Source organism: Nomascus leucogenys, chromosome 3 (assembly GCF_006542625.1).
Source record: "Nomascus leucogenys isolate Asia chromosome 3, Asia_NLE_v1, whole genome shotgun sequence".
Lineage (NCBI taxonomy): Eukaryota > Metazoa > Chordata > Mammalia > Primates > Hylobatidae > Nomascus > Nomascus leucogenys.
This window is the reverse complement of record NC_044383.1, coordinates 83,704,264-83,718,714: the sequence shown is the minus strand read 5'-3', so window position 1 is coordinate 83,718,714 and position 14,451 is coordinate 83,704,264. Positions and strand designations below refer to the sequence as shown.

The following is a 14,451-nucleotide window of genomic DNA, read 5'->3' as shown; positions in this document are numbered from 1 at the left end:
TCCCTGGCCTTGGGTAATATTTTTCATGCTTGAACAGATCAATACTTAAATCTCAGAGGGACCCTTCTTTACCCTTCCAGAACTCTATTTTGTATAGCTTCTTTCTTCTTGGGTACTTTTGCCCTGCAAATTTGGGCTTCCCTAAACTTGGATCCCATATCTCCTCATCTCAGAGAGTGAGTTGGGCTGTATTTGGGTTCTCTTCCTCATATTGCAGCCTGGAAACTGTCTCTAGGTGGGGAACTGGTTCAGTTGTAGGGCTCAGTTTCTCTCTGGGAGAGCAATCTTATATTGTCTTGTGTCCAGAGCCTGAAAACTTGCTTGACGTAATTTTTATGGTTTTCAGTTTTACAGTGGGAGATGGAGCAGTCCGATTATTTTACTCCATCTTGCCTGGATGCAGATGTTCACTGCAGTTATGTTTAAGAGAGTACTGCCTTTATGGGCCGAGAATTGTGAAAATTGGGATGATATGACTTTTTATGGGTGAAATAAAGCCATAAAAATGCAGTTTAATATGGAGGTATTTACACAACTGCTTCACACTTATACTTCTATTCTGCCAAAGTAGTGGCCATGATTGTTCATTTGAATTAAACTTTAGTTTTATGTTTAGTGTGGCTGTAAATTTATAGCCTATAATTCTCATCATGTTTTCTTTGCTTTTGTTTACTAGACTGTCTCTTACTCATTCTCTCTATAATGATTATCAGTGTTTTGCCCATAGTAACTACCTAGATAATTATTGCTGATATAAATGCTGAAGTAAGTGAGGGAAAAGCTGACATGGAGTGAGGTTGGGAGAAAGACAGCAACTATTAAAAGGTTGTTCAGAGCTTTATAAATTATTATTAAGAGCTTTGATTTTATTCTAAATATAGTAGGTATTCTTTCAAGAGTTTTGACTTGGGAACAGGATAAATTGATATACATTTTAAGCAGATTTTTTACTTAGTGTATAGGGGGACAAAAGAGAGCATGGAAAGACCTGTGAAGAGTGCTATTGTGGTGGTTTAAGTGTTTATAGGGAAAATGGATAGTTTCAATGTATATTTGGTTATAAACTTAATAGGACTCTGAAGGATTAGATATGAGGTTAAAGGAAATGGAAGAATCAAGAACCACATAGGCTACTGGTGGCACCATTTAATGAAATGCTGAAAACAAGGGCAGCATGAACAGGTTTTGAAAGAAATCAAAGGAGGTATTATTTGCACTGTCTGAGCAATCCAAGTATAGGTGTTAGGCAGTTTAACATGCAAGGGCTGGAGTGCAAAGGAGAGATGTGGGTTGTAGATAACCCTTTTAGAGTCATTATCATTTATTAATAAAGGAACTGATGAGATCATACATGTGGGAAGAGATACACAGAGAGTAGAGGATTCAGGACTGAGTCCTGAAGAGACCATATTAATAATAGAATTGAGGAGGAGGAGCCAATAAAAGAGAGGTAGGACAAAGGACACATGAGGAAGAAAGAAGACTGTCAGTATCTGGCACCATGAAGCCAGGTGTAGCTAGTGCTACTGTGGGAGCAAGTTACTTGAGGGTAGGCACTGTCCATTAGAGTGGGCAATGTGGGTTTGATTGGTGACTTTAATAAGAGCATTTTTTGAGGAGTAGTGGGGAGCAAGAACCATATGAGAATGTTTAATATAAAATGTTGCAAGATAGAGAATTGCTGCTGGTGTGGCTTACAACATTTTTTGTCACTGCCCATGATAATTATGTGAACTATGATTAACATTGTCTATTTTGGTTTCAGGGAAGGTATCAACTCTACACTGCAAAGCAGACAATATTAGACAGCAGTGTGTACTATTTCTCCATTATGTTAAAGTTTTCATCTTCAGGTAGGATATCAGATGAGTATTTTGATCACTGCGTGAATTTCTGTGTGTATTCACACAGACTTTGGTTGTTTATTTTATCTAATTATTTTTTAGGTATCTGAAAGTACAGAATGCTGAGAGTCATGTTCCTGTCCATCCTTATGAGGCTTTGGAGGCTCAGCTTCCCTCAGTGTTGATTGATGAGCTTCATGGATTACTCTTGTATATTGGACACCTATCTGAACTTCCCAGTGTTAATATAGGAGCATCTGTAAATCAAAACCAGATTAAGGTTTGACTTGTTTCATTTGATTTTTAAATTATCAGCTTTTTCTCCCCACAAGGAATATTCATTCAAGAAGGAGAGAAATTAGTCAGAATTACAGCTCTGGAACCTGACTGCCTGAGTTGAAATTCTTGCCCCCCATCCTCCTTTTATTAGTTATGTGCTTTTGGGCAAATGACACCTCAGCTTCCCCATCTGTGTAATTCTTATAACTTACTAGAATCATTGGATGAATTAAATAAATTCATATACATGAAGTTATTAAAACATAGTAGTCATTGAATCAGTAGCTACTCTCTTGATTTATGACAGTATAAATGTCTGAAAATTTTAAAGCAAATGAAATAATCTTTATTTTCTAAAATTTTTATCATATATTACAGTAAGATTCAAGATCAGCTTATAAAAACACTTTCAAGACCACATCATTATGTGTATTCTGACTTTTGAGGCCTTTTTGGAATGTGATTAAGATTGTTTTGACTGTGCTCTTTTTTTCCTACCTGTGATAATCATTCCCTCTGAAGTTTGGTTTTTAAAAATTTATATTGTTACCATGCCTAGCTTATAGATAAGTAATAGATTCTGCATATGAAAATGGGAGCTTATATGAATAACAAATTATGGTAATTCACAGTGAGATTCCCTGAAGTCTCAACCCCTTTCATTATATTTGACTTTACCGTTTTGAATAATATTTACTCTTCATGAACATATCTTTGTTAAAATGTAAAAACAGCTGAGCATGGTAGCTCATGCCTGTAATCCCAACACTTTGGGTGGCTGAGGCAGGAGGATTGCTTGAATCCAGGATTTGAGACCAGCTTGGGCAACATAGCGAGACCCCATCTCTACAAAAAATTAAAAAGTTAGTCCAGTGTGGTGGCACATACCTTGTAGTCCCGGCTACTCAGGAGGTTGAGGTGGGAAGATCCCTTGAACTCAGGAGGTCGAGGCTGTAGTGAGACATGATTGCACCACTGCATTCCAGCCTGGATGACAGAGCAAGACCCTATCTCAAGAAATAAAATAAGTAGAATTAAATGTTTACATATTTCTGTGAAATGAAGCAGAAACAAGTTGACTTTTTCATCAGAGATCAATACATGTAATAATAAAAGCAAATAAAGTTCTAACTGAATTTACAAGTTAAGATATCTAATCAATAGAAAACAAATAGATAATTGCTTTTATGTCATTTAATAAAAAGATTCATGAGTAGATTGTTGAGGGAGGGATATTTTCCTTACTGGTTTCTGTAAATTGGACTGGTTTTTATTTTCTAGTTATCCATCAAATACGTAAGAAATAAAAATGAATAATTTATATAGCAGCAGAAATAAAAATTTGTGCACTAGGGTCCTCAAACTAGGTTTTGCCTTTCATAGGCTTTTTAATTAGGCAGACTTGAAAAGATAGGTTATTGGAAGCTCAGAAGACTAAATTTTTAAAGCAGGGGAACTTTACAGTCCTCAAAAAATAAAAAATCACACACCAAAAAACTGTTCTTTTCTGAAACAAAAAAGCATAATAAAATAAAAAGCATCTTTCAAGACTTTATATAATTTGTTATAACAGTCTTGTATGTGAAATGTCTTGTTTTAATTGGTATTTCCAGTTGAGCTTCTTTTATTATTTTTTAAGAACTCTCTAGATATATATTAGTTGTTGGGAATTATGTATTGCAAATATTTTCTTTACTTTTTCATCACGTAAGCTGACTTTCTAGGTCAATTTGAATTTTTTATAGTTATAATTTTCCATTTTTTGTTTTATCTATGCTGTTAAAATATTTTGATTGTTGCTTTTATTTCTTTAATTCATGTTATTTTTAAATATGCAGTGAGGTGAGAAGTCTAACTTTAGTTTCTTGCAAAGTTAAAAATCTTATTTTTTATTGAATGACCCATACTTTTCCCATCGATTGGAGATGCCACATAAATTTATTTCTGTCTTCTCTGTTCTTGCTGTTTGTTATCTATTTCTGTCCCAATATTGTTTTGTCAGTGTAGCATTTTATTTTGTTTGTATACCTAATAAGGCAGGTCTACTCTTCATCATTCTTTCTATTTGTTTTAATGGAACATGTTATGTCATTGTATTTATTTTTATAGTGATGCTAAATGCTGACAGGAGGAAGGTTATTGATAACCCAGTATAACACAGTACTTGAAAGTGCTGGGTTTTGACTCAGATAGAATTGAGTTTGAATACTAATACATGAATTGAGAAGTAAATTTTTTCACCTCTTTTAACTTCTGTTTCTTAATGAGGTGACAATAATGTCTACATGACAGTCTAAAGTTCTTTTGTTAAAATATTTTATAAGAGTTCCTGGATACTCATACATTAAAAAAAATTTCCTAGCTAAATTCTAAAACAAAATTCTGAAAATACATGTTAAAAAATTCTTTTACTGCCTTGCAGCTATAGTAGAATCAGAGGTTGGTTGGAAGGTACCTTTACTATACAAGTCTATTCAGCAGCCCCATGGTGGGTTTGTCTTAAACCAACAGATGAAAATATTTCCTGCTTTCAAAGATCCCTGAGCTTTTGAATAGTGGTAGGTTAATTGGTTCTTTATCCTTGTGTTTATGGAGGAGTATTGTGACATGCTATGAAATACCTAGTAAAATATTAATGAATTCTCAATCACAGTTGATAATGTCATCCACAGCTTTTTCCACCATCATGGCATTTCTTACATCTCCACTTGGATATACATTGGCTGGTGTTAGAAATTCTTTACATGCTGGGTGAAAAATTGAGTAAGTTTATGGATTTATGATTTATATTTTTAAAATCAGCTTTTATTGCTTTTTAAAATTACATAAGTAATAAGTGCTTTCTGATATTTTAAAAAAAAATCAAATAGTAAACAAAGTATGAAGTAAAAGTTTTACTCCTTTTTTTCCGGAGATAACTATTGGGAACAGCTTGATTTATCTTTCCATATTTACTTTCTATCTGTTAGTATACATATATAGAAACTCATAGGTAAAATTTTGTTGTTTTTAACCACAGACATGATCATCATACTGTTCAGTGTGATCTTTCATTATCAGTGTTTTAGCGATCTGTTTATGTTAGTACCTATAGTTCTACTTTATCCATTTAAAGGCTGCATGTTATGGTTCTACTATATTTAGCCATTTCTATTTTTAAACATTGAAGTTACTTTCATTTTTTGATTTTACAAATCATTTTTCACTGAACACCCTTGTGTATAGATATATATCTTTAATATGTGTACAAGTTATTCTGTAAAATATTCTTGGAAGTAGAGTGGCACATTGTAGTTTTAATACGTATATGCTGCTGTTTTGCTGAATAGTAAGTCCTGCTGATCTATAGGCATTAACTATAGTGTGCCTTTACTTCATACTCTTGCCAGTAGTTGATATGATCAATTATATTTTATTTTTTGCCAACTAACATGTGAAAAATGAAATGGCTTTTTTTATCTGCAATTTCTTGGTTACTAGTGAAGTTGAACATCTTTACATTTTATTGTCTATATTTGCTTTATTAATTACTCATTATATTTTGCAAATTTTCCTCTTTTTTTAGTAGGAGTTTGTACATATTATGGATAAATATCTTTTATCCTTGTGGATATGTTGCCCATTTATTTCTTGATCTTGCTCTTTGGCATTTTTAAGTTCCATTGGCAACCTGTCACTTAGGTTGTAAGGATGTCTATTACTCCTACACCTGCTTTTCAGTTAATAAATACATACATATATGTCTACATATGTATATACTTACATATATTCACACACAGAAACATACAAAGATGTACACCAGTATATAATTTCCTCTCTCATGTGGACTCTGTATTTCACATTAATATGTTCTTAGAGTAATACTCAAGTGGACTTGTTCTTTTAAGTATAAATTTTGGTTATCTGTTACCTTGGTTTGCCCTATTTTATGCCATAAAACAATTGCATGGTATCAGTATTCGTTAAAAAAATAATGTTTTAAAGGCTTTGTTGGCTAGAAATGTGGATGAAGATTTTATATTGTTCTCTCTTTTTTTTAAGTTGTGTTGCATTAATGCTTTTCAAAGATAGACTTATTAGGAAAAGAGAAGTTTATTAGATGTTACTTGGAAGAATTAGAAACTTTTGGGCTGGGCGTGGTGGCTCACGCCTGTAATCCCAGTACTTTGGGAGGCCGAGGCGGGTGGATCACAAGGTCAGGAGATTGAGGCCATCCTAGCTAACAAGGTGAAACCCCGTCTCTACTAAAAATACAAAAACAAAATTAGCCAGCCATGGTGGCGGGCGACTATAGTCCCAGCTACTCGGGAGGCTGAGATGGGAGAATGGCCTGAACCTGGGAGGCAGAGCTTGCAGTTATCCAAGATCACGCCACTGCACTCCAGCCTGGGTGACAGAGTGAGACCTTGCCTCAAAAAAAAAAAAAAAAAAAAAAACTTTTGAAGATAATGTTTATCAGTGCTCATACGCGAAGGTTGTCCTCAAATTCAAATTTTATTTGCAAAAAAAATTAAAAACTATGTTTTAGTTTTGTTATCATTTAAAGATGTACAGTCACTTTTTCCTTTCTGATTTAGTAAAATCTGTATTTTAAAACTATTTTTATTACACTTTCAGAACAAGTTGTATATGGTCATCAGTTTATGAATCTGGCAAGTGACAATTTAACCAATGTCAGCCTATTTGATGAACATTGTGAAACTCTCCTTTGTGATTTAATAAGCCTGTCACTCAACAGGTATGACAAGGTAATGCTTTAAGAGTTTGTTTGTATTTTTGTATTTTTGAGACTTAAAGACAGTATTCAGTCCTTAATCTGTAAGAATTTAATCTAAAATGGTGTATATGTTCTAATTTTATATTTAGTTGCTATTATCTGGGAGCTGAAGGGGAAAACAATTTTTATTTAAACATCTAAAACAGGCTGGAATTGGTATTTTAGAGCTTTTCTTTTTTTTTTTTTTTTTTTTAAGAAACATAGCCTTTTCTATTTTGACAAAAATAAATAAATAAAAATGATGTTTACTGAAATCATTGGAAGCCTAATTTCTATCCAAATAGTAGAGGTCAGCTCTTTAATAATGTATTGTATTGCTGTTATGTAATAATGAAATAAATGCTTACTTAAAGTTACTTCACACATTTTAAGAACGGGTTTTCTTGCTTGTTTTCATAAAAGGTCTCGAATCTGGGTAAAATTATGTGTTTTTATTAAATTGTGTTTATCGTGGAGTGTTTAATGGTGACAGTGATTTAAAGGTGCTACAGAACATGCTCATTTTTAAGTAGTGTAAATGTTTAGAGTATTATCTGTTATTTTAGATTACAAGCATAAAGACTGTTTTTGGGAAGTCAGATTGAGGGAAAAGGAGTTTTATAATTTTTCAAAATTTAGATTTTTTTATGCATTATCAATATTTTTACAATTTAGTGTATATGTGTATTAGTGGATTAACCAGATATGATAGACTGATAACTTTTAAATATTTATTTATTTGTGATAATTGACAAAATTATTTATATTTATCATATACATCATGTTTTGATATGTGTATACATTGTAGAATGGCTAAATATAGCTAATTAGCATATGTATTATCTCACATTCTTATTTTTTGTGTGAGAACACTTAAAATCTACACTTTTAGTGATTTTCAAGAATACTATATAGTACATTGTTTTTAACTGTAGTCATGTTGAGCTTATTCCTCTTATCTGACTGAAATTTTGTATGCTTTGATCAACATCTACCCCACCTCCCTCCTAATCCTCCTCACAGCCCTTGGTAAGGATCATTCTACTCTGCTTCTATGAGTTCAGCTTTTTTAGATTCCACATATAAGTGAGATTATGTGTTACTTGTCTTTCTGTGCCTGGCTTATTTCACTTAATATAATGTCCTCCAGGTTCATCCATACTGTTGCAGATGACAGTATTTCCATCTTCTCAAGGCTGAATAGTAGGGTCATACACTGTGTAACAAAGTTTTAGTCAGTGACAGACTGCGTATACAAGGTGGCTATACAACATAGCCTAGGTGTGCAGTAGTAGGCTGAAAAAATTTAAGTACAATAAATCATGTTAGCCTAAAGACGCGCTTCTCAGAACGTGTCCTGCTGTTAAGTGACACATGACTGTATTCCACTATATAAACCACATTTTCTTTATGCATTCATCTGTTGATGGACAATTTGGTTGATTCCATGTCTTGGCTCTTGTAAATAATGCTGCAGTGAACATGGGAATGCAGATATCTCTTGAACATACTAATTTCATTTTCTTTGCAAATATACTTAGTAGGATTGCTGGAGCGTGTGGTAGTTCTATTTTTAATTTTGTGAGGAATTTGCATACTGTATTACATGATGGCTGTACCAATTTACATTCTCACCAAACTGTGCAAGGGTTTTCTTGTCACCACTTCCTCTCTGGCTCTTGCTATCTTTTGCCTTTTTGGTAATAGCCATTATAACAGGTTCGAGGTGGTATCTCATCAAGTTTTAATTTGCATTTGCATAATGAGTAGTGACGTTGAGCACTTTTCATGTACTGCTTGCCCATTTGTATGTCTTCTTTTAAGAAATGTCAGCTAGGCGCGGTGGCTCACGCCTGTAATCTCAGCACTTTGGGAGGCTGAGGCAGGCGGATCAGAAGGTCAGGAGATCTAGACCGTCCTGGTTAACATGGTGAAACCCGTCTCTACTAAAAATACAAAAAATTAGCTGGGCATGGTGGTACGTGCCTGTAGTCCCAGCTACTTGGGAGGCTGAGGTGGGAGAATTGCCTGAACCTGGGAGGCGCAGGTTGCAGTGAACCGGTATTGTGCCACTGCACTCCAGCCTGGCAACAGAGCGAGACTCCGTCTCAAAAAAAGAAAATGTCTATTTATATTTTTTGCTGATTTTGTAATTGGGTTGTTTTCTTGTTATTGAATTGTTTGCGTTCCTTATATATTTAAGATACTAACCCCTTAGCAGATGTATGGTTTGCAAATATTTTCTTCCATTCTCGAGATTTTCCCTTCATTCCATTGATTTTTTTTCCCTTTGCTTTGCAGATATTTCCTTTTTATTTTGATATAATCCCATTTGTCAGTTTTCATTTTCATGGCCTGTGCTTTTTGGGGTCATATCCGAGAAATCACTTACCAGACCATTGTCATATAGCTTTTCCCCTATGTTTTCTTCTAGTTTTATAGTTTCAGGTCTTACATTTAAGTCTTTAATTTATTTTGAGTTGATTTTTCTGTGTGGTGTGAAACAAGGGCCTAAATTCATTCTGTGTGTGAATATCCAGTTGTCCCAACCTGTTTATTGAAGAAGCTGTCCTTTCCCCATGTCATGCTCTTTTCATCATTGTCAAAAATCAATTGTTCTATTTTGTTCTGTGTCTGTGTGCTAGCAGCACACTTTTGATTACTATATCTTTGTAGTATATTTTGAAGTCAGGTAGTGTCATGCCTCGAGCTTTGTTCTTTTTTGCTAAAGATTGCTGGGTCTATTCAGGACCTTTCGTGATTTCCTACCAATTTTAGGATTGTTTTTTCTATTTCTGTAAAAAAGTGTCATTAAATATTTTGGTAGGGATTTCATTGAATCTGTAGGTCACTTTGGGTTGTATGGACATTTTAATAATATTTCTTCCGATCCATGACCACAAGATATTTTTTCTACTTATTTGTGTTGTTTTCAGTTTCTTTCATCGGTGTTTTATATTTTTCAGTGTATAGGCCTTTCACTCTGGTTAAATTTATCCCTAAGTATTTTTATTTTTGTAGGTATATACTATATATGGGATTGTTTTATTGATTTCTTTTTTCGATAGTTTGTTGTTATTGTATAGAAATGTTATGGTATTTTGTATGTTGATTTTTGTATCCTGCAGCTTTACTGCATTTATTTATTCAAATAATTTTTGGTGATGTCTTTGGAGGTTTCTATGTATAAGATCATGTTATCTACAAACAGCAACAATTTTAACTTATTTCTTTCTGTTAGATGCCTTTTATTTCTTTTGCATAATTGCTGTGGCTAGAATTTCTAGTAACATCCTAATACTTTTTTTTTTTTTTACTTTGTAGTAGGGTAGAAATGTGTATATAACTTATGTAAAATATTGCATATATTATGAATTTAAGAAGCCTAGCGATATTTGCAAATACAGTGAACATTCTGTGCATTATCTAGGGCTGTTGAGGATTTTTTTGTTAAAAAAAGGTAGATAATTTAGAAATTACTTAATCTTTATAAATTCCTAATAACTGTATTCATTCTGTCTTGCAAAATTTTTACTCTGTTTACAGTGAATCAAAATTTATTTTCTAATCTTTTCATTAGCAGTCTTTTGTTGTAGATGACTCAGGGCAAAATAAGCAAACTAGCCCTGAGGTATGATCTAGCCCATTACCTGTTTTTGTAAATATAGTTTTACTGGGATATAACCCGGTCCATTTCTCTTACCAGGTATCTGCGGCTGTTGTACTGAAATGGCAGAGTTCAGTAGTTGTGACAGAGACTATATTGCCAACAAACTCTTAAATATGTCCTATCTAGCCCTTTATAGAAAAAGTTTGCTGGCTGGGCGTGGTGGCTCACGCCTGTAATCCCAGCACTTTGGGAGGCCAAAGAGGGCAATCCATGAGGTCAGGAGATAGAGACTATCCTGGCTAACATGGTGAAACCCCGTCTCTACTAAAAATACAAAAAATTAGCTGGGCATGGTGGCGGGCGCCTGTAGTCCCAGCAGCTTGGGAGGCTGAGGCAGGAGAATGGTGTGAACCTGGGAGGCAGAGCTTGCAGTGAGCCGAGATCGCTCCACTGCACTCCAGCCTGGGCAATAAAGCGAGACTCTGTCTAAAAAAAAAAAAAAAAATAGAAAAAGTTTGCTGACCACGGGACTAGATGATTAAAATTTTTTTTTAAGTTGAAATCAAATTAATCTGTAATTTTTGTTTTAAAATGGAAATTTGTCTTAAAAGTTAAATGAAATTGCACATTTTCAATAAGTAATTTTATCTAATTGAGAATAAATTCTTAGTCATCTAAATCATTCTTTTAAATGTATTTGAAAGATATATGGCATTTAAAATTCTGCTGCTGTCTTATAAATAACACATTTTGGTTATTTTCTATAGGTTAGGCCTTCTGAATCATTAATGAGTGACCATTGTCCATGTTTATGCATTAAAGAATTATGGGTTCTACTTATTCATCTTCTAGACCACAGAAGTAAATGGTCTGTCTCAGAAGTAAGTTGGAAAATTGATGTGTTAGTTATTGTTACTAACCTTTATATTGATTTAATCCAATGGTTTTGACTGAGAAAAATCTTAACTTTTTTATAATAAGGCAATAATAACCACCAAATAGAGCAATAACTGAGTACTGAATATCTACTTTATTTTTAACCGTAATTATTTTTAGCCCCAAGTTAGTAATATGAAAAATCTAAGAGCACTACAAGGTTCACCTCTTACTCAGTTTTGTTGTTGTTGTTCTATCAGAAATCTTTTAGACTAAGGTATTTACTACCCATTAGTAACCTAGAAAACATTTTAGTCAGGAAATATGGCAGATTTAGAAGATTTGTGGAGAAATAACACAGGTTTCTATTACTCAATTTTATAGCAATTTCAAGGAGGGAGGAAGAGAAGCAGAAAAGGGAAGATGAGAAACTTTCGTTCACTTCATTTTCAGTCATGTCTTCAGAACAGGGCTTTATTTTATTTCAAGTGCTGTAGGTTATTGAAAAAGAGAAGTATCCCTAGGCAGAAGTAAGTAAAACAGTCTCTTGTAAAACGGTATTAAATATGGTTTATGTTATATGAAATGGTACTTTTGATTTTTCATGGATTCTAAAATTTTCCAGTTTTCTGTAATTTGGGGGTTTGGGTGCTGCTATCTTTTTTTTTTTTTTTTTTTTTTTTTTGAGACAGTCTTGCTCTGTTGCTCAGGCTAGAGGGCTCACTGCAGCCTCCGCCTTGGCATAATGTCAGCTCACTGCAATCTCCGCCTCCCAGTTCAAGCAATTCTCGTGCCTTAGCATCCTGAGTAGCTAGATTTACAGGCATGTACCACTGTGGCCAGCTAATTTTTGTATTTTTGGTAGAGATGGGGTTTTACCATGTTGCCCAGGCTGGTCCTGACCTCAAGTGATTTGTCTACCTTGGCCTCCCAAAATGCCAGGATTACAGGCATGAGCCACCATGCCTGGCCTGCTATCTTTTGTTAATAACAACTCTAGTTTTGTAGGTTTGCAAGTACTGTATTTATTTTGAATTATTATTTTAGCATCAAATAAGTGTAAACTTAATATATTTTTGTTTATTGAGTAAAAAAATTTTTTTTCATAACCTAGAGGCAGGCAGTTGCTGAACTGTGTAAACTTGAACTTTGGCTTTCAGGCGTTATGGGGTATAAGAATAGAAGATAAAGTTCAGAGTCGATCAAGTTGGTAGCATACAACTACACCAGTTATCCATAAAACTGGGCACTCAGAAAGATGAACTAGAAACTCAACTAGATTTTTAAGGAAAATCGACTGTCTTTAACTGTGGTGCTTTTCAGAAGTTTCAGATTGCTTCTGTGTGTTTTTTTATTGTATTCTAGCCATTATATGGGTTTACAGACTGAGTTCATGTTACCTAGATTTTATTAAAAATTTCAAGCCATTGAGCCCAGGATATCGAGAATACAGTGAGCCAAGATTGTGCCACTGCACTCCAGCCTCGATGACAAAGCAAGACCCTCTCTTGAAAAAAGAAAAAAAAATTTCAAGGCATTGAATTCTGGGTAGCCAAGAAAAATGGATGGATGCCTAAACCCACATCTCCCTACATAACCTTCTAACAAAATACAGAACAGCAAAATCAAATGTATCTACTGTTGACACTTGAACAATGTGGGAGTTAGGCATGCTGACCCTCCCCCCAACATGCAGCCAGAAAACTGCATGTAACTTTTGACTTCCCCAAAAAACTTTAGTAGCTTACTATTGACTGCAATTCTTACCCATAACATAAAGAAACAATTAACATGTATTTTGTATGTTGTATATTATGTTGTACTGTATTCTCGTGATAAACTAGAGAAAATAAATGTTAAGAAAACCGTAAGAGAATATATATTTACTTCTCATTAATTAAGTGGAAGTAGGTCACCATAAAGGTCTTCATCCTCATCTTCATGTTGAGTAGGCTAAGGAGGAGGAGGAGGAAGAGGAGGAGTTAGTCTTGCTATCTTAGGGGTGGTAGAGATGGAAGAAAATCCATGTATAAGTGCACCCATGCATTTCAAACCGTGTTGTTCAAATGTCATCTGTTTACAAAAACATGCGTATTATATAACTGCAAATGGGAGTGCTTAGTACTGTCAGTTTTAAAAACAGAAAACCTCTAAAGCTCTTACCACAAGCCTTTCTAACAAGGCAGGGCAGTCTGAGAAAAACTACATTGAGAAGAGAACTAACAGTGGTTATAGAACTGCTTTAAAATCATTGCCAGAATGTGAAGATACTGAAAAAGTTTTCTTGTAGATCAGAGAACTGATGATAAGAAAGAAACATAGAAGTGTCCACATGACATGGAGTTTCTGTAGAATAAAAAGGCAAAAATGAGTCATGGTACCCATTGGTGATTGGGTGGTGAAGGGCACCAGAAGAGAAAGCAGAAAATTTAGGGTCTTAAAACACCACCACCAAAAAAAGAATAAATCAAAGGACTCATACCCTCTCCCACCACCAAAAAAAAAAAAAAAGAAGAAGAAAGAAAAGGAAAGGAAATTCAGTAAAGAAATGGGACTTTGGTGCATTGTCAAAAGAAGGTAACCCTGAATTAAGAATCTTTTAAGCTAGTCCTAATCTACAAAATGAATGGAATGAAACTAGACCATTATAAACTTACTAGAAGAAAACAGATTTGATATACTTTAGTTGATGGTACCCTCTCCCCCAGAAACAGCTATAAAACAGAAGAAAATGACAACAGTGTAGATTGAATTAGTTTGTCTAATTGTTCAGACTACATCTGGGGGTATAGAAAAACACCTTGAATAAGATACTCAAATGTTAAAAACAAATGGACAGAAAACCGTGGATGGATGGAAAAAATACATTCAATGCAGGAAAGAAATAGGAAGAGGAAAATTATATCAGTATTGACTAAATTACAAGATGACCAAGGGAGAATAGACTTAAATGAAAATTTAATAAGGGACATAGAAGAAAGGTTGAAAACAACTAAGGGAATAAAAATGAGATAAATATGAAGAGAGTGAGAAAATGGTTGAGATGGAAGATAGGCAAAGAGGAAATAACTGTACATATAAATGCA

At 34.1% G+C, this 14,451-nt stretch overlaps 1 protein-coding gene across 1 annotated transcript in view; it reads left to right on the top strand.

Moving 5' to 3' along the window:
- MMS22L (MMS22 like, DNA repair protein) overlaps nucleotides 1-14,451 on the top strand; it is a 145,758-nt gene that overhangs the window by 8,517 nt on the left and 122,790 nt on the right. Inside the window, exons 5-9 of the mRNA XM_030809481.1 lie at nucleotides 1,766-1,853; nucleotides 1,947-2,124; nucleotides 4,796-4,886; nucleotides 6,741-6,871; nucleotides 11,257-11,370. Of these exons, the coding sequence (XP_030665341.1) occupies nucleotides 1,766-1,853; nucleotides 1,947-2,124; nucleotides 4,796-4,886; nucleotides 6,741-6,871; nucleotides 11,257-11,370 (602 nt within the window). The remainder of the gene's footprint in view (nucleotides 1-1,765; nucleotides 1,854-1,946; nucleotides 2,125-4,795; nucleotides 4,887-6,740; nucleotides 6,872-11,256; nucleotides 11,371-14,451) is intronic.